The sequence below is a fragment of the Balaenoptera physalus genome (genome assembly GCF_965194825.1).
Source record: "Balaenoptera physalus genome assembly, chromosome: 12".
Lineage (NCBI taxonomy): Eukaryota > Metazoa > Chordata > Mammalia > Artiodactyla > Balaenopteridae > Balaenoptera > Balaenoptera physalus.
This window is the reverse complement of record NC_138897.1, coordinates 90,622,281-90,642,356: the sequence shown is the minus strand read 5'-3', so window position 1 is coordinate 90,642,356 and position 20,076 is coordinate 90,622,281. Positions and strand designations below refer to the sequence as shown.

General features: G+C 45.8%; 1 protein-coding gene across 1 annotated transcript in view; it reads right to left on the bottom strand.

The window, feature by feature from the left end:
- ATP6V0A2 (ATPase H+ transporting V0 subunit a2) overlaps window positions 1-20,076 on the bottom strand; it is a 36,274-nt gene that overhangs the window by 1,627 nt on the left and 14,571 nt on the right. Inside the window, exons 7-19 of the mRNA XM_082418226.1 lie at window positions 15,262-15,344; window positions 13,668-13,761; window positions 12,417-12,629; window positions 10,254-10,404; window positions 9,841-9,977; window positions 9,347-9,534; window positions 9,157-9,247; window positions 7,979-8,097; window positions 6,327-6,537; window positions 5,597-5,716; window positions 4,146-4,265; window positions 2,241-2,358; window positions 175-346 (exon numbers count right to left, since the gene is read on the bottom strand). Coding sequence (XP_082274352.1) covers window positions 175-346; window positions 2,241-2,358; window positions 4,146-4,265; window positions 5,597-5,716; window positions 6,327-6,537; window positions 7,979-8,097; window positions 9,157-9,247; window positions 9,347-9,534; window positions 9,841-9,977; window positions 10,254-10,404; window positions 12,417-12,629; window positions 13,668-13,761; window positions 15,262-15,344 — 1,817 coding nt within the window. The remainder of the gene's footprint in view (window positions 1-174; window positions 347-2,240; window positions 2,359-4,145; window positions 4,266-5,596; window positions 5,717-6,326; window positions 6,538-7,978; window positions 8,098-9,156; window positions 9,248-9,346; window positions 9,535-9,840; window positions 9,978-10,253; window positions 10,405-12,416; window positions 12,630-13,667; window positions 13,762-15,261; window positions 15,345-20,076) is intronic.

Sequence of the window (20,076 nt, the reverse complement as noted above, 5' to 3'; positions counted from 1 at the left end):
TAACTCAGGGGATCGGAATACAGATTCCAATCCCGGGAAGGGAAGAGCTAGCCTAAATAATATATATATACATACACATATCACTGGAACTGTTACACGTATATGTAATGTATTGCGGGAGGAGGGTTAGATTTTTTTTTAAGTACCAGTTCCAAAGCTAAATTCCAAACTCACCAGTGGAGGCGGATGGCGTGAAGAAATGCAGAAAGCCCTTCCATGATCAAAAGGATGAAAATTGTCAAAACTGCAAAGAGAGCGATGACCGGGAGCAGGAGCAGGACCCCGTAGGTCGTGTCTACTCGGAGGCCGACTCGCATCAGCATGGCCCACAGCACGTCAGACAACTCTGCAAGGCAAGCGTTCTGCAGAGTTAACTTCTGTTCACCTTCAGTGAGTCACTTCGATTAGCTACTTAGACTGGGTTTCCTTCTGAAACAATTTTGAATTGTTATCCCTAAAATAAATACACACCCATATAAGACAGACGTAATCGGCTTCCCACGTAAAAGTTAACCGGCAACTTGATCATCTCAAACACGGAGGAAGACTTGACATTCCAGAGAAATCAGAGGCCTGCCTGCCTGCCAATGAGAGATCCCGACCCAAACAGGGGTCCGGCTGGCTCTGTCCCAACGCAGCACTGGGCCAGGCAGCGGGAAGCTGGGCGTCAGTCCTGACTCGGCTACTAACTGACCGGGTGGGTGACCCTGCGCCAGCACCAACCCTCCCTGGGCTTCAGTCTCCTCCTCTGTAATATGAGGATGATGGACCCCCTCCAGCCAGCAAGTCCTAGACTTGCGGCTATGCTTACAAAAGTATCAATGTAACAACAACAACAAAAACCTCTATCATCTGGTAGTCTTCCCAAGCACAGTCTTTGCACAGTAATGCAGGAGCACAACAATGACCGTCCAAAGCATCCTTAATGGTCAACGGGAAAAATTACAGTTGTTCTGGGACCTTTCAAAAGTTTTGTCAAAACATTAAAAACTCTTTTACTGTTGGTTATAAATGCACAGAGAAATGAAAAAAAAAGAGTAAATCTATTCTTAAAACATTAGAAACATTGAGCCTTAACTTGCTGGGGGGTTTTGGTAAGAAGAACTTGTCAGGGTGGCTTGAACAGCCTTCTTCTCATGCCACTTGGGCTTGCTGGGCACCTTGAGACGGAGGGAGCATCTTCTCTAATACCTGGCACGCTGTCCTACTCTTTTCTGAGTTTGGAGCAGCTTCTAACACAGTATGCTTTGCACCTTCAATGTCCTGAAATACCTCCTAGAGTTCCTGTGGCATCACTTCTGGGACATCTGCATCTTCTTTCTGTACATCACCAAGTTCCTCTGGCTGCAGATTTCGCCTCTCGAACGGCACCAGTGTCACCACTCCCATGTCAGCTCTTCTTCCTAAACTCCAGCTACATTCCGTCTGCATGTCACTTCCAGCGTATCACTGTTTGTTCCTCTGCTGCACTTTTTCATCTTTGTTGGCCAATTCCCTCGGTTCAGTGATCCGTTTTAAATGCCATGTGGGTTTACCACTGGCCCACAAGGAGCCAACACCACCATGCGCTTTGCTGTCTGTGCATGAACTAAGCAGCAGATGCACAGGGACCGATCACAACAGACTCTGAAAGGAGTGACGTGGCTGGTCGCCGATCGTGATGCGCGTCTGTGTTATTTACGTAGTGACTTGTGGGCTGAAGGGCCAGCAATGAAGCCTGCGCTTTGTACCCATACACACAGTTTTTACTGTAGTAACTGAAATTTCAACCATGTTCTTGGGGGACTGCTGAGACTTAACTAAACGCAGGTAACTGAAATCCATGCATCAAAACTATTAATCAGCATTGTTTTAGGACTTGCTTGACATAACTAGACATTCACTCTTGGTAAGGCGGCGCTGAATACAGTAACAGTAATAACAAGAACAATAATGGTCAGAGCAGAGGGAACGAAATGCCTATGCCAGACGTTCCCAAGCCTTCTCGGTCCTTGAAGCCCCTCGTGTGTCCCAGTAATTTTTTTCACAGCACCCTGAGGCCAAAAGAAATACCCAGGAGACCAGTGCAGTAAGTAGTCAAGTGCAAACAACTTAACAGTCCCTATTCACACAGGATCCGAAAAATAGTGCCCTTTCCATCAAAATTTTTCAGTGTCCCATGGCGCCCCCATGAGTTCACCGAGGCGCTGCGGGGTGTCTCGACACAGAGTTTGGGAGCTACAGGTCTAAGCAAAACTTACGTGCGTGAGCCAAACTGAGCGCCCAGAGCCTCAGGTACGAAGCGGTGTTGGAGATGCATCCCAGACAGTACTCGATGGAATGAATTACTTGCGTCATTAGTATTTCTCCAAAATTAAACTGAGAGAGATGACACAACAAGTGTTAGACTCCACCCGTGACATGCTCACTTCCACAAGCTACAAGTCTGCTCCACTTTCAGGGTTACAGTGAAAGGACTGGCCTCTGGAATACAGGTGAGGATGTGCTGGCGTGTGAGGAACAGGCAATCACGAGATCTTAGCGCTGCTCACAACTCTGCCACGAACCAGCTCCCCGACCCACAGAGCTCCCGCCCCCTCGTCCCCAGGCCGCGGTCCTGCACGTAAGGCGAGGGTGGTTGGACCAGAACTGTGATGGCACAATGCCCACGGCCCTCAGGCAGCCCAACGAGGTTCTTGAGGTACTCTTAGTAATTACAAAACGTGTAATGAGAGACAGACATCTACCAACCACAAGATTAGGAGACTGTGAACCCGTGTGTGTGTTTAATAGACAAGAGCATCTAATACAAGTCTGACAATGGGAAATTATAAGAGTCCCTGATAGTGAAAAGGCTGTAAAACACTGGGCAAGATGGCTCCCACATTCTTTCCAGCTCCGCTTTTTGTTTTTTTATGATCTTAAAAACTTAATTATTAATTGTCCCAAATTAAAACACTAAATTACATAATAATTACAAAAGGTTGACTGTAAGAAATTCTGTTTAGTCCTCATCGGACAGCCAAAAAAGTTTCCAAGAAAATAAAGCAGACCAGAGTAACAGACGTGCTCTGTTCTGTCTGCCAGGACTGTGCTTCCCTTCTTTGGGAGGAAGTGCTTCTTCTGCCGTCTAACCCTGTCTCGCACAGTTGTTACGGGCTGAATTGTGTTCCCCCCAAAATTTGTCTGTTGAAGCCCTAATCCCCAGTGTGACTGTGTTTGGATATGGGGCCTTTAGGAGGTAAGTAAGGCTAAATGAAGTCGTAAGGGTGGGGCCTGACCCAATAGGACCGGTGTCCTTATAAGAAGAAGAAGAGACACCAGAGAGGCACACACAGTGAAAAGGCCATGTGGGGACACAGCGAGAAAGCGGCCGTCCACAAGCTTGGGAGAGAGGCCCCAGGAGAAACCAACCCGGCCAACATCTTGACCTTGGACTTCCAGCCTCCAGAACCGTGGGAAATACATTTCTGTAGCTGAAGCCCCCGAGTCTGTGGTCGTGGCAGCCCATGCAGACTACTGCAGCAGTCACTGGTCTAGGGATGGCAAGTGACCCCAGCCAGGCCAATCACAGCACTTCCCTGGGATTTTTCCTCATGGTAACAAGCAGGGAAGGCGCTTTTCTCTGATTGAAGAAAATAAGCCCAGTGTTCACTGTGGCCACGGTTCCAACACCAAGGGGCCAACTGGCTTCAGAATATGAAGCAAACTTGTGAAGAAAAACCAACTCAGACTTGCTGGGATTGGAAATCCAAAGCCCCACCCTCCTGAGGCCCACTCTGCCCCACCCTGACGTGGGCCAGCAGACTCCCCTTGAAGCCAGTGTGAACAGGGTCTCTTTCTTACAACTATGGGCAAGTTCTAATGAAGACGAGAGTCTTCTCAAAGCAATGTTCACGGCACCTTAAGTCACTCAGCATCACAACTTGTAATGTTAACACTATAAATCCCACTGTAAGACTGAAACTCACAAAATGTTAACCCAGAATCATTATATTATGATGACAATTGTATGACCAGAACAGCATGTGGAAAGCTTTGAGTAACGGTTGTTTTGCTTTGAATTTTGTTTTCTAAGATGATTCTTATCACTCTCATAATGACGATCATCTCTGTGCAAGCCTGGCTCCTTACCTAACATCACCAACAGTAACTGAAAAGGTTACCTCTTCACACGTCACTTCTCTACATCCATCTTCCATTTGGTTGTTTCCCTCTTCTATGTCTTGGCTTCCCAGCAAAGACACTTCTTCCTCGCTATCTTTCCTTACAAGTGTGTAACCACTCTAAAAACAACCCAAAGAATACAGAGTCAGTGCCTTTCAAATCACAAGGTTGTGACAAAGTCAAAGTTAGCACCCCTTCCATTCTTTTAAAGATTCAGTTCTTCAGGAATAAAAAAAAAAAAGTCCTTTAAAAGAAAATGAGCATATCATACCCACTAGGATGGCTATTGTAACAAAAAAAAAAGAAAATAAATAAGTGTTGATTAGGGTATGGAGGAACTGGAACTCTTGTGCATTGCTGGTGGGAACGTAAAATGGTGCAGCCACTGTGGAACGTTTGGTGGTTCCCAAAAAATTAAACAAAGAATTACCATTTCTGGGTACATACCCAAAAGAACTGAAAGCAAGGACTCCAACAGATATTTATATACCCATGTTCTTAGGAGCATTATTCACAGTAGCTGAAAGGTGAAAACAACCCAAGTGCCCATTCATGGATGAAGTGATAAGCAAAATGTGGTCTATCCATATAATGGAATATTATTCAGCCTTAAAAAGGAAGGAAATTCTGACACAAGCTACAACATGGAGGAATCTTGAGGACATTAGGCTAAGTGAAATAAGCCAGTCATAAAAGCAGAAACATTATATGATTCCAATTATATAAGGTACCTGAAGTAGTCAAATTCATAGAGACAGAAAGTAGAAGAGTGGGTGCCAGTGGCTGGGTGGAGGGGAAATGGGGAGTTAATATTAATGAGTAAAGAGTCTCAGTTCGGGAAGGTGAAAAAGTTCTGGAGACGGATGGTGGGGACGGCTGCACAATGTGAATGTACATAATGCCACTGAATGCGCACCTAAAAACGGTTAAGATGGAATATTTATGTCATGTATATTTTACCACAATTTATAAAAAATAAAATAAAATGAGAAACTAGACACACAAGAAAACAGTCTGGAAAGAAACTCAACAAATGGTTAACACTGGTTATAACTCGGTAGGAGAACTTAAGGGCACTATTTTCTATATTTTCCACATTTCCTTTAATTATGTTATTTAAATTAAAAAAAAAAAAACTTGAAAAATCAAGAGGCAAGAATAAGGAACAAAAATGCTTTAATTATGACAAGCAGTACTGAGGGATTCAGTTCCATCTCCTGATAGGTTTGTGGTTCATTACCAGAGGACCTGTTTCCCGTGCCCAGACACGGCAGGCTCTTTGCACCACGCTTCTGCAGAACAGGCAACGCGAAAGTTCTCGATAAAGGAAGCTTTGGCTTTTAAATCAGAGTCTGGGACCCCATGGAAGGCGTTTTCTTTACAAAACCTTTCACAACTAAAAACAGACTTCGCTCACCATTTACAAACAGGCAGCCAAACCCACACTTACCCTGCTGACCCCAAAGCAACTGCGCCCATGGTGAAGCCACAACAAGAAGAGCGGTTTTCCCAAGAAGAGCACAGGGACAGACAACGCTGTGATGACCAGAAGCAGCCTCTGGACGTGCTCCTGTTGGTGCAAAAGGGGAGGAAGCCGGTTAAAACGTGAAGATGTGCTAACAATGTCACTGGTGTACTTAAACTAGTGAAAACCAAGTAAAATGTCTCTTTATTGATTAACAAGGAACATAAAGTAAACGCAAGCTAAATTACATTTGCCAGGGTGTCTTTTCCTTTCGTTTCCTAAACTCACAGCTGATGTGCGTGGCATCACACAAATGCACAGTTATAGAAAAGCCATTTTTGGAGAGGGCCGGCGTGCCGTGGTCCAAGTGCCAGTTCTCCGAGGACCCGGCTTAGTCAGAGGTTGATTTTAAAGCAACTGGAAAAACGGATGGATGGACAGCCCTCAGGAACCCTCCAGTAATACATTCTCTTCCCACCAGTTTTCATGGCTAATGAGGGGCAGCGAGTTTGGATCACACAGTCTGACCAGGGCCCCCGAGACAGCACTCAGAGCAGGATGGCACCCTCTTGTGATAACACACAGAGGAGCAGGAAGCCCCTCGGTGCCTGGGAGGCCTGTGGAAAGCACCTTTAATCATTCTACTAATGAAAACAAAAAGGCTATCAGGAGGACTTCCTTTGAGTTCTTCACAGTGGAAAACACAGCTGCTTACCTGCCCTGGGTAAAGACCACCTGTGTCACTGGCCGGGAATAAAAACATGTTAATAAATTCAATCAGAATGCTAGGAGCGACTCTGGAGGTTTCTGCTGAATAAACCAGCCACTTATAGACAATCATAAATATAAGGTAGCCAAAGATGCAGAGCATGAAGAGAAGTTCTGGGATGGAAACCAGATAAATGTTGAACTTCTTCCTGAAATGTCTAGGGAAAAAAAAAAAAAAAAAGGAATTGATCAACCCATGAACAACACTGGACTAAGAGAAAAAGGAAAGAGTAAATTAATCTTAAATTCTCTGTGACAAAGTCTATCTCAGCATAACATCATCTGTCTTACGATTCAGATGTAACCACGAAGAAAAGGGATGTAAGGACAGTAGAGATGACTAGTGTTTGTTTCACTGTCAGATCCAGCTGGAGAGAAAAGACGTAATTTCGTTCCCCTAATGTGCCAGCTCTAAGAAACAAACAAAAGTTTTCTGATTTAGAAAGTGAAAAAAGGATATGACAAAAATCACCTCTGGAAATAAATATGAATGTACATGTTGCATGTCTCCCTCACTTGAACGTAAACTCCATGAGGGCGAAAACTTTTCTCTGTCCTCCTCACTGTTCAATCCCTGGTGCCTAGAACAGTGCCGGGCACCTTCTATGTGCTCGACAAATATTTGCTGAATCAATGAAGCTGCCAAAAACCTTATCATCAAAACAGAATTGGGGCTTCCCTGGTGGCGCAGTGGTTAAGAATCCGCCTGCCAATGCAGGGGACACGGGTTCAAACCCTGGTCTAGGAGGATCCCACATGCCACGGAGCAGCTAAGCCTGCGCACCACAACTACTGAACCTGCGCTCTAGAGCCCACAAACCACAACTACTGAGCCCACATACCACAACTACTGAAGCCCGCGCACCTAGAGCCCAAGCTCCGCAACAAGAGAAGCCACCGCAGTGAGAAGCCCGTGCACTGCAACAAAGAGTAGCCCCCGCTCGCCGCAACTAGAGAAAGCCCGCGTGCAGCAATGAAGACCCAATGCAGCCAAAAATAAATAAATAAAATAAATTAAAAAAAAAAAAAAAAAAACAGTATCATGGGACTTCCCTGGTGGTTCAGTGGTTAAGAATCCACCTGCCAATGCAGCGGACACGGCTTCAAGCCCTGGTCCGGGAAGATCCCACATGCCACAGAGCAACTAAACCCGTGTGCCACAACTACTGAGCCTGTGCTCTAGAGCCTGAGTCACAACTACTAAGCCCATGTGCCGCAACTACTGAAGCCTGCGTGCTCTAGGGCCCACAAGCCACAACCACTAAGCCCGCGTGCTGCAACTACTGAAGCCCGCACCACCTAGAGCCCACGCTGTGCAACGAGAGAAGCCATCGCAATGAGAAGCCCGCACACCGCAACGAAGAGTAGCCCCTGCTCGCCGCAACTAGAGAGAGCCCGCGTGCAGCAGCAAAGACCCAACGCAGCCAAAAATTTTTAAAAATAAAAATAAAAATAAATAAAACACAGAATCATATTAATACAACAAACCACTATGCTGGCTGCCTTTAAGATCCACGTAGTCTACCATCAAGAAGGAAAGTTTAAGAGATACCAAAAACTTGGCTTATAAATACTGGTTAAAAAATAATCTGTACTTACAAGTGGTTAAATATTCCCAGAATGACTCCAAAAGTCATGTGAATAATTCCAAAAATCACAGACATTTTCATTTTGAAAGAGTTCAGAAAAGTGAGACGATTTGTGGCCAAGTTCCAAATCTAAAGACAAAACAAAACCAAAAAAGAAAACTTTAACTTCCTTCAACTGCCTTAGGAGAGAAGTGCTGTTCCTTAAGGCAACTTGTCAGGTTTTTTCAAGTTTCCAATTATATTAAGACTTTAGGCAACAACATTAAATTATACCGATTATGTTTAGAGATGAGAATGAACATCTAGGAGAGAGCTACCTTGGAGAGCTCAGATTAGGGAATGCTAGACTTTTGTCACTGAGTTTTTTTCCCTACTATATCACATCACTCCAAACCAATTTCGAGGTAGTTTCTAAGCTTTTCTTTTAAGGCTGAGATTCCTCATGAAGACCCCTGGGTCTAGAAATGCTGCCTGGGCCTCATAAGCAGCAGCCTGCGGAGCCGTGTTGGGGGCAGGACAGGGGCAACCCCGGCCCTGGAGCCACAGTTTCACTTTCCTTCTCCCCACACTTTTTCCCTTTCAAACCACCTCTTCAATAAGCACCATGATGTGCCTAAGCTCCCTTTCCACTCTAAAATTCCATACTATTTCTTTCTACATCAAAGGGTAAAAAAACAATTCACATGTACAAAGAAGAAATCAAAGAAACAGCGCACATTACATGGCTCCGGAAGTGCCACTTTTCACTAGAGTAACACAGGTCAGGAAGTAGGACAGACTGTAGCCCCAGCTCCCTGTGGTCTTGTATTCGGGCACTGCCCCTGGCTTCCCAAACAGACCGTCAGCTTCTTCTGTACACCAGCCTGACTCGGAACACACAGTGAGCCTCTGGTGTCCAGGCAGAAACCCCCAGAGTACCACCCCCTCGCGTGCGACCACCTGAACAGTGCTGAACAGTCTGAGAAACCGCTGCGACAGTCTAAGCGAGGTGGCACTGGGAACTCCCTGGAGGTCCAGTGGTTAGGACTCCGCGCTTCCACTGCTGAGGGCGCAGGTTCGATCCCCGGTCAGGGAACTAAGATCCCCACAAGCCGTGCGGCACGGCCAAAAATTTTAATTAAAAAATTAGGTGGCAGCACCGAGGAACCCGAGATAATGGGGCGGGGGGGGGGGTGGGGGGACACTCACGGGATCGATGCCAAGAGGATAAGGGCCTCGGAACACTCCGGGAACACTGGGATCCAACTGCAACACCCTGTTGTGCCTGATGACGCTGTCACTGTAACAAAAAGCAGGGTGAGCGCCGCCTGCGAGGGGGGAGGGAGACTCGGAGAAACTGCCCTCTGCCTGAGGCACGGTCTGGCAGCAGGACACTCACTTCCAGAGCACCATCTTCCTCTGCTCCGCTGGGCTGTGACTGGAGCTGTACATGGCAGACACGTTCCACCCGGAGCCAAAGAGGCTGACGGACTTGGAAAAGCAGTCGTTGTAGACGAGGCCCGTGTACACCGAGAAGAGCCCCATCAGCAGGAGGATGTAGCGACCGTTGAAAACCATCCGCATGATCTGTGGGGAACGAAGCGCGGGGAGCGAAACAGGGCCACCGGGAAAACGAGCCGATGTGACCCACTTAGTCTGGGCGCTTTCTCAACCGCTCCTCTCAGGGCTGCTCAAAAGCAAGCTCACGGCACAGATGCCCCCGTCACACAGGGGTGAAGACCCACCCGCCCCCCGCAGCCATGTCTCAGGTGGGTTACGGTTATCGCCCAAAACTGAACATCTTTAAATGTCTCTTTTTCTAGTTAAACAGAAGAGAGTCACTACTAATGCTGCCCAAACAGATATAATGAGCCCGAGTGTTTATGTTTTTACCTCTTGCGACTGACTTAGTCTGGGATGATCTTCATTTAACACCAACAGGAGGGCAAATAAGAACATCACAAAGCCATGTCCAAGGTCTCCAAACATCACGGCAAATAAAAAGGGGAAAGTGATGATGGTAAAGAGAGCTGCGGGAAAAGCAAGCGATTTCTGATTTGCAGCAAAGGCAGAAAATTCTAGTTAATTCGAACGTGACCACATACTGTATAATGATCTTGACTTTCTCCCAAATTCTCAGGAGAGAATTGACAGGCTAAAATTAACACTTTATACTAAATAAGATAACAAGACAGTAATAGTGAGCCTATTTTTCCAAATATCTATTATATTCTTATAGGGAAAAAAAGCAGCAGTGATGTATAAAATGTACAAAACACGAAGACTGGCAAATTCAGGCTTCCAACCTGGGTTCACTTCTCGGTAGCTCCCAACCCCGTAGGCATCCACGATGTTCTGAAACCCCTCGGTGAATTTGTTGGTGCGGATGAGAGTCGGGGGTGTTTCTTTTGTTGGGATCGTGTTCATGAATGAGGGGATCGTAGCACCGCTCTCTCTCTGTCACATGAAAAAAAAGAGACAGAGAAAGAAAAAATTATCACCCAAGAGCTCTTTCAACAAATGTTAGCTGGCTGCCATGGAAAGGCCCTGAGCACGTGGGGAAGTACTGACCACCCTCCTGGAGGTTCAAGTACAGCAAAAGTGACAGGAGGAACTGAGGAAGGCTCCTGGGGGCCGTGGGGCTGGAGAAGGAAGAACCTAGCAAGGCTGAGTGGTGGGAAGCAGGCAGGGACAGGCATGACAAGAAAAAAACAAAGTTTTGCCGTACGGACATTTTGGTTTATTCTTGCCTATTTTTCAGTTTTATTAGGTAATACCGTAGCTGTCTCTAAATTCCTCTTGGACATTTTTAAGAGCTAGACCACTAAATTCCAGTTGTATGTTGGTGATCCTGGGACTACTTATATGTACTCACACACACAACAAGAGTATTAGTCATGTCCCTCAAAACCGATGTTACCTCAATAAATAAGAATCATCTAGAGCTTTAAAATATATAAATAAAATAGATGTTCCATACTCCAAAATAACTAATTTATGTATTTCCTTCTTTCTCAGCACTGCGTGTTTTACGTTTGTGCCGTAACAGAATTATGTAATGAGACAAGGTGATTAACCAAAATCTCCTATGAAAACTTGTTTCCTTAACTGCCACTTGAAGTTTGTAAACCTGCTATTTCCAGTAAAGAACTAAGATTTTTTTGTTGTTTTTTTATTTTATACTGGAGTAAAGTTGATTTACAATGTTGTGTTAGTTTCAGGTGTACAGCAAAGTGATTCAGTTACACACATACATCTACTTTTTTTCAGATCCTTTTCCCATATAGGTTATTACATAGTATTAAGTAGAGTTTCCTGTGCTATACAGTAGGCCCTTGTTGGTTGTCTATTTTATATATAGTAGTGTGTATATGTCAGTCCCAAACTCCTAAATTTCTCTCTCCAAGAACTAAGTTTTGATACAGCAAAAACCCTCACAGGAACGTGGGAGACTGACCCCATAGCCCAGGAGTGGAAAGAAGCTATTATTCAAAGTTCAGAGGCTGTAAGAGCAGAGATGGATGGGTTCAACTATATTTAACAAAAAACTTCTGCATGACCAAAGCAAACAAACAGAAAGAAACACCAAAAGACAACTGACAAATTGGGGAGAATATTTGTTCCCGTATCACAGACAACGAGCCAAGGAAATTAAGAAGAAAAAGACCAACGACCCAGTAGAAAATGGGCAAAGCATATGAACACAGCCTTCACCAAAAAAGTGAAAATTCAAAGGCTCTTCTTAAACATACAAAAAGATATTCAACCTCACTCAAAATAAGAGAAATGCAACAATTGGCAATATTTGCCAAAACCGATCCAGCAATTCCATGCTGGGAATTTACCCAGAGATAGATGTGTGCACGCCTGAACCGTCAAAGGTCAAGTGTTAGTCACTGCACTGGTATTCATAAAGTTAGAAACCACCTAAATGACCAGGGAACTAGTTCAATAAGCCATGGTACATCCATTCAGCAGGATATTAAATAGCTATTAAAAAACAGGGAAGTTTTCTTATGAGAAAAGAACAGTATGAACAGCACACAATCTTTTGTGAAGGAAGGGAATTCTCTCCCTTTATATATTCCTATCTGCTTATCTATGATTAAGAAACTCAGAGCCATAAGAGAAGTAAAACAAGGGCTGCCTTTGAGCAGAGGAACTGGATGTATGAGGCCCTGGACAGGAGGAAGCATATTTTTTAAATTTTTTTTTGACTTTTAAACCATGTGACTGAATTCCTTACTCAAAAGAGCAAATTAAAAATGCCTGTGCAAATCACTTTGTTGCACACCTGAGACATTGTAAATCAACCATACATCAATTAAAAAAAAAAATGCATGTGCACACAGAGCCTCGAGGGACCAACTCTCCGTAATTTCAGTTCAAAAGAGTCAACACGGTGTCCTCTCCTCCTCTATCTTATTTCCCGCGGGGAAGGGCTGGCAGGGAGGGGAGGGCCGCCTCACCGAGCCCTCCTCCAGAGCAAGGCGCAGCTCATGCAGATCGGCCTCGGGACACCAGACCTCGGCAATGAGGCACTTGTTGGTCACGTCGAAGCTGCACATGTTCAGCATATGGTAAATGGCTTTCATCTTCTTCACCTGGATGACGCGGCTGTAGACTGACTCGGCGGCTTTACAGAGCACTTGCCTTAAATAATCCTCGGTTTTGTGAAGCACCTGGGTGAGGACAAACGTGGACTTTCAGCAGAGTGTCCACTGGGCACCTGACCTCCTCTGAGGGACTTTCTCCTCGGTGATGGGGGGGCGGATTCCAGGCACCTGCCTCTCTGGGGACAGTTAAGGACGTTCAGTCCTTCTCCTCCAGGCCCTGGAGCTGCCTTTCCAGAAAGGACCCCACGCACAGGAAATGGTTAGAAGTCGTGGTCCCTGTGGCGGCACGATGGCCTGGCTGGGTCCAGAGAGCTGGGGGCCTGGGTCTTACCCACTCCCAGCCTCGGCCCAGCTCCCTGTCAAACCCGTGAGCCACCAACTCCCATCCCACCCCATCCTGCCAAGAAATCCCCTTCCACTCAAGTGGGTCAGAGTCTGCTTCTTGTTACCAAGAGCCCTCGCTGACCCAAGCGGAAATGGGAATTAAAATAGTGCAGGGGGGCTTCCCTGGTGGCGCAGTGATTGAGAATCTGCCTGCCAATGCAGGGGACACGGGTTCGAGCCCTGGTCTGGGAAGATCCCACATGCCGCGGAGCAGCTGGGCCCGTGAGCCACAACTACTGAGCCTGCGCGTCTGGAGCCTGTGCTCCTCAGCAAGAGAGGCCGCAATAGTGAGAGGCCCGCACACAGCGATGAAGAGTGGCCCCCACTTGCCGCAACTAGAGAAAGCCCTCGCACAGAAACGAACACCCAGCACAGCCATAAATAAATAAATAAATAATTTTAAAAAAAAAATAGTGCAGGTAAAATTACAGCCAGCACTGTAAATGGGGCTCGCTTGTCCTCTCTGATCAAGAATTACACTCCGACAGATCAAAGATGACCAGACTCTTCTTTAAAGCCCCATCATTTAGAAACCATCTAGGTTTCTAACAGGCTGCTAAAATAAAACTCCCACGAAGAGGAGGGAGGTGCCATTCCAAACTCCCTAAAACACCTTGATTTGTCCACAACCCAAATTTTCCATATTAAAGAAGAAAGTAAATGTATTTGTAAATGTTGTACAAACCCTCGGATAAGGAGGCAAGTTTCTGGTTCACTTACAGTATACAGATCTTGAATCCGGGTGTTCAGGCCCTCCTGAATCTCTCTCCGCTCCTCGGCGGTATTCGGGTAGGGGTAAACATGGCAGTGGTAACTAGAAGACAGGATTCAACACAGTGCCGCGGCTGTCAGAACTGCAAGAAGCTATGTCAAAAACTAGAGCTACATTCAGTCTACCGCCTGGGCGTATTTCCTTCCAAACCAGAATAAAAGCAGCCCTCTGGGAGAAAAAGGTGCAGACACAGGCACCCAGCCGTGGTAAGGTCTTGCACACGGACACTCAACAAATTTTCTACGGAATTCCACAGATTTAGTGAACTCTGTCTTGGCTCCACATTCCATTCCTACCCTCGATGATTCCCAAAAGTTCATTCCCAATTCCAACTTTCTGAAATTCACCACCACCGTTGGGCTGGAAATCATTAAACAAGTGTAAAATATAAATCAAAGACAAAGAACATACAACAATAATTACCTTTTACAAAAAAAGAGAAAATCGGGGGAGGAGAAAGCTCCGGATGCCTAGCCATTGCCTCTGACATGGGCTTCAATAAACGTCCTCTGGGGCCACGTGTGACATCAGGACGCAGGGGAGGCAGAGCCACGCCCCCCCAGCTGCCGCCACACCCCCCCCAGCTGCTGCGACTCCCATGCTGCCTTCGTGTTTTAATGCCATGCTTTATGTTCCTCTTTAAGCTCTGGCTACTAAAATTAAATCCTTACTCCAGCCTTATCCTAAGCAATGATATCTGTGAAGTCACAGGTTTGTGTGCTGGCTATAGTTTTTCTAATCTACATAAAAAATAAATATAAACCTAGTAAAGTAAGAATAGGCTAGTCCATGTATCACCTAAAGTTACTTTCCATAACACCAGTGACTGAGTATCAAACTCTGGTGAACGCTGAATCCGAAGGAAATACCCAAACCCCACCCTTACTTACCCCAGCAAGAAGCAAGGCCAGCTAAAACTTCCCCGAGTATAAGAAAACAAAAGGCCATTCTTTTGAGTTTTCATGTGGTTTTGCTTGTTTTCCCACTGGTGACAAGACTAAGTCACAGACCCATTCTTGCTGTGATACTGCTCCACATTTACCGAAGGCTTACGCGGTACGGGAGCCTTTTACTTGCACCATCTCGTTTGGCAGGCAGGCCCCTCTGAGCCCACCCTCTCCACCACCTGCCAGGCCCCCTTCCCCAGGGCGCAAAGAAGGTAACTGCAGAGGGCTGGGAAAGGATGAGCTGTACGCTCCAAGAGGATAGATAAGCCTACGCGTAGCTAAAGGCCACAGAAAGGCACCAAATATTAAAACTGGATTCCTTCCCCAGCTGAACTTGAGCCTTCATTCCCAAGGGAAAAAATCAAATCTGGGAATGGTATTAACATGGTGTCTACTTTCAAATTATTTTAAGTATTACACTGGCATGAGAGATGACAAATTAAATGTTTTAAAACATGGTATTACAGCAAAGAAATCATGTAACAAAACTCAGCAGCCTTTGCAACCCCTGTTTTTCTCTTCAGAGACATATTTCAAGAAAACTAGGTTACTGAGGATAAAGAAATAAATGAAATAAAATGTTTCTTTTTCTTACCAATCACATATCTTCTTAACCTTGTGGCCAATCTGCTCTCCCCAAAAGGATATCAAAAACACATACCATTTTATGACTTCTCCCTACAAAGAATAAAGATAACTGTTACTTCTCTGTCTAGAACTTTGAAAACTCTGGCAGCTCACACTCTGTCAAAGAGCTAGTTCATTCATTCATTCATTCATTCAACAAACACTAAACACTGTCCATCCTCATTATCTGAGGATTCCATAATTGCAAATTCACCCCAGAAATCATTCGTAACCCCCAAATCAATACTCAAGCATTTATTCACTCATTTGCGGACATGCAGAGCGACAAAAATTTTGAGTCACCCAATGTGCATATTCCTGCTGAGGTCAAACAAGGTGACCCTCTGCCTTCTTATTTCAGCTCATACTGTAAACAAGTGTCCTTTTTGTGGTCTATTTAGTGCCAAGTTTTTCACAGTTTTGTGCTTTTTGTGGGTGATTTCACTGTTCACAATGGTCCTCAGAGCTGTCTAGCATTCCCGAGCACAAGAAGGCCGTGACGTGCACTTACGCGTGTCCCGTAAGCTTTGTTCAGAAAGGCGTGATGGTGCGGTTGGCAGTGAGTTCAGTGTTAATGAATCAACAGTATATATTAAATAAGGTGTCTTTAAATAAAACAAGGTTATGTATTGATCGGCTGACAAAAACGTTATGACCAGAGACTCACAGGAACTAACCCTGTGCTTCCCCTAGGAGCAAGGGTTCAGTTCTCATGGAGACTGTACAATGTTAACTACTACAAGTAATGACAATTGACTGTATTTACAAATATTCTACAAACAGAACTGAATAGGTTTTTGGCCAATTTGCCAGGCACTGGTTCCCAGTGCTAGGAATACAGCAGTGAACAAAACAGACAAAAATTCCTGACCTGGGAGAGAAGGGAGGGGAGGGAAGCTTATATCAAGTTAGCAGCAAGAGACACTAGGAGAGTACATAACGTGCCAAATGGAGATAAGGGCGATAAAGACAATAAAGCTGGGAGGGGTGACAGGGAGAAAGAGGCTGGGGGTTGAGCTTTTAAATCGGGTAAGGAGAGAAGGCCTCCCTGAGATGGGGACACCTGGGCCTAGAGGAGTGGAGGGGGTGAGGGAGCGAGCCACGTGGATCCTGGGGAAGAGCCTCCCGAGCCCGAGGAAAAGCTCGTGCAGAGGCAAGACGAGGGGAAGCGAGAAGGCCAGCCTGGCTGAAGAGAGATGGCCAGAGGGGTGACAAGATGGGACACCGTGAGACAGGAAGCCACAGGAGGACTTTAAGGCGGGACGGGGGGTGTGGTGGTGAGACGCTCTGACTCGTTTTACAGGGATCATTCTGGATGCTGGGCGGATAAGAGCTGAGCTGGCACTTACTGAGACAGACAAGCCTGGACGGGCAGGTTTGGGGGGGGAAGATCGGGAGTTCAGTTTTAGGTGTCACATGGAAATGTCTTCCAGAAACTTCAAAGGTATGGAGGGGCCAGTTAAATAGAAGTCTGGTATTCAGGGGAGAGGTCCAAGCCAGATGTATACATTCGGGGGATGGTATTTAAAGCCATGAAGTTACTCAAGATCCCTAAGGGCACAGAGGAGAGATGCAATCCAAGAATTGAGCTCTGGGGCAGAGGCGATGGGGAACAGGTTGGGGAGCTTCAGGCAGAGCAGAGGCACTTGGGTGCTGAAGGCAAGGACGCAGGGTGGCCGGGAAAGGGGGAGGCCAGGGAGGTGGCGGGCGGAGGAGACGGCTGAGAGGTTGGGAGACGGGTTACATTGAATAAGTAAGTAAATTACACAATTCATGAACTGTACTGAGGATAAGGGAAGCCAGATTTCTCACTGTCACAAGAGAGTGAAAAACACCGAAAAAGAGACGTCCAGAGTCGTAGGTTAGAGTCTGAACAAACGGTTTTATAATAAATGTGCACAGGTAGCTGCAGATGTGGATACAGCTCTGTGTGTGCGTGTGTGTGTGTGTGTGTGTGTGTGTGTCTGTGAGTGTGTGTGTGCATGTGTGCATGTGTGCATGTGTGTGTGTGTGTCCATGTTTTGACTGCTGAAAGGGCCCAGAAGCAACGACACTCCAGTACATATGAGAACTCAAACACCCAGATCCTTGTTTCTAAATTCCATCCTCTACTAAAAGGAACGAGCGGTCCTTGAAGGAATGGCTGACTCCAGACAGAGGCAGGGACCATCCCGTGGTGCCAGAAAGTAAGGGATTGCTCAGTGAATGCTGCAGACGTGCCAAAGGCCAGAGGAACATGCACGAAGGGACTCCCAGTGGCCAAATCACGGACAATTTGGGAATCAAAGTAAAAAGGACTGGGACTTCCTTGGTGGCACAGTGGTTAAGAATTTGCCTGCCAATGCAGGGGACAGCGGTTCGAGCCCTGGTCCGGGAAGACCCCACATGCCGCGGAGCAACTAAGCCCGTGAGCCACAACTACTGAGCCTATGCTCTAGAAGCCACGAGCCACAACTACTGAGCCTGCGTGCTGCAACTACTGAAGCCCACACGCCTAGAGCCTGTGCTCCGCAACAAGAGAAGCCACCACAATGAGAAGCCCACGCACCGCAACGAAGAGTAGCCCCCGCTCACTGCAACTAGAGGAAGCCCGCGCACAGCAACGAAGACCCAGTGCGGCCAAAAATAAATAAATAAAATTTTTAAAATAAATAATAGAAAAGATCGTAACAGATTACAAGTCATTAAATAAATAGGAATGCCTAAGTCCGTGAATGAATGAGGGAGTGACTGAGAGGGCAGGGAAAGCACTGCCTTCTGCAGAACGGTAACTAGTAAGCACAGAAGGAAGGGTGGGAACAGAGTAACCACCTGGCCACCACAACAGAGGTGATGGGTTCAAGAGAGTCATCGTGGAGGCTGAGGCTGGTGGGCAGGGGTCTGCTGAGGAACAAGGCCCCAGTAACCTAGGAATACCTCCTCACCAACTACTAATCAATTAAATAGGGCAAAATGGTGACATGAAGGTGGAGAAACCTGGACGACACCAGCATGACCAGGCCGATACTATGTGCCTCCTGGTGGGAGGGTGCTGAGAGGACCCGATAATTGACTCCACGGTGTTCCCACCAGCAACGTGTGATCCGAGCCTGGTCATGAGGAAGCGTGGAATGGGCCCCAAGGGAGGGTCGTCCTGCAGAATGGGATGCCTGTCCCGAGTGCAAAGCACAGTCCCAGGCAGGGCAGTGGACCAGAAAGGAAACAATGCAAACTGCAGGAATCTGAGTGGCATGTTTGTACTGGACCAAGTGTTGCATCTGTGTTGATTTTTCTCATTTGGAGGGTTGTACGGTGGTTATATAAAATAGTGCCCTTGTGAGGGGGCAACACACGCATGTCCACGGCTTCCTCGCAGAAGGTCTGGAAGGAGCCTAATGAAAATGGGGATAGATATGCAGAAAGAGAGAGTGGAGTATATGTGGCAAAATGTTAATAACTGGGAAATCTGGGTGAAGAGATAGAAGAACACTTTGTTCTCTTCTGGCAACCTTTCTGTAAACTGAAATTATTTCAAAATAAATTATGAAGAAACTACCCGGGGGGGACTTCCCTGGTGGCGCAGGGGTTAAGAATCCGCCTGCCAATGCAGGGGACACGGGTTCGAGCCCTGGTCCGGGAAGATCCCACATGCCACGGAGCAACTAAGCCCATGCACCACAACTACTAAGTCTACGCTCTAGAGCCCGCGAGCCACAATTACTGAGCCCATGTGCCACAACTACTGAAGCCTGCACGCCTAGAGCCCGCGCTCCACAGCAAAAGAAGCCACTGCAATGAGAAGCCCACGCACCGCGACGAAGAGTAGCCCCTGCTCGCCACAACTAGAGAAAGCCTGCGTGCAGCAACAAAGACCCAGCATGGCCAAAAATAAAATTAAAAAAAAAAAAAAAAGTAATGTTTGTGAAATTCTTACCTAATAAACTAGGATATTCATGTCTAAAAAGTGTTTAAAAAAAAAAAAGAAACTACCCAGGGGGAAGAAAGAAATGGTATTTATAACGAATTTGATTTTGAAGAGTCCTTAACAATTTTAAAAATAGTACTGTGTCAGGGAACACAAGCACCTAAGACATAATATGGAACACAGATGTATGCAACATAAAAAATACAAATCATAAAACCACATGAAACTGCCTGAGTCCAGCTTTGACAGAGAGACTGGCCAGCATCTAGAAATGATACTGACAGAGGAGAAAATGGCTAGAAATATGCTCTGGGGTCTGTAAGGACTTTAAGGGGTCGACCCAAAAGGATTAAACGTGACACTATAAATAAATCCTAGAACCCGAGTAAAAGTTACCAAATCAAATCTCATATCCTCCCCAGAACGAGGACTAACAGAATGCACACTGAAACATAAACAGCGACCCTCTCCAAGCAGGAGGGCTACAGGTGACTGATTTTCTTCTTCATGTTTTCTATATTGTTCCCAATTTTCTAATAACGAGCACGCATTTCCTTTGTAATCATGAGGGAGGGAGGAGTTGTAGTTTCAAGAGATACGTATCTGCCAATTATACTTCCACAAAAAAATTAGAAGTGAAGAAAAAGTAAAGAATTTTTTTAAAAAATATATACATCTCTAACCATGTCTCCATATTTCTTCACAGACATTTAATGCCCTTTAACAAATCTGGTAAAAACTCAGCACAAAAGAGCTTAGACATTGTATAGAAAAAAAATTTTTCTTACAGAGTAAATGCTCTGCATGAGAATGATGGATATGTTTTTTTAATCAAAGAAAAAACTCAAAGAACATGTAAATGCTACTTCAGAACATTTT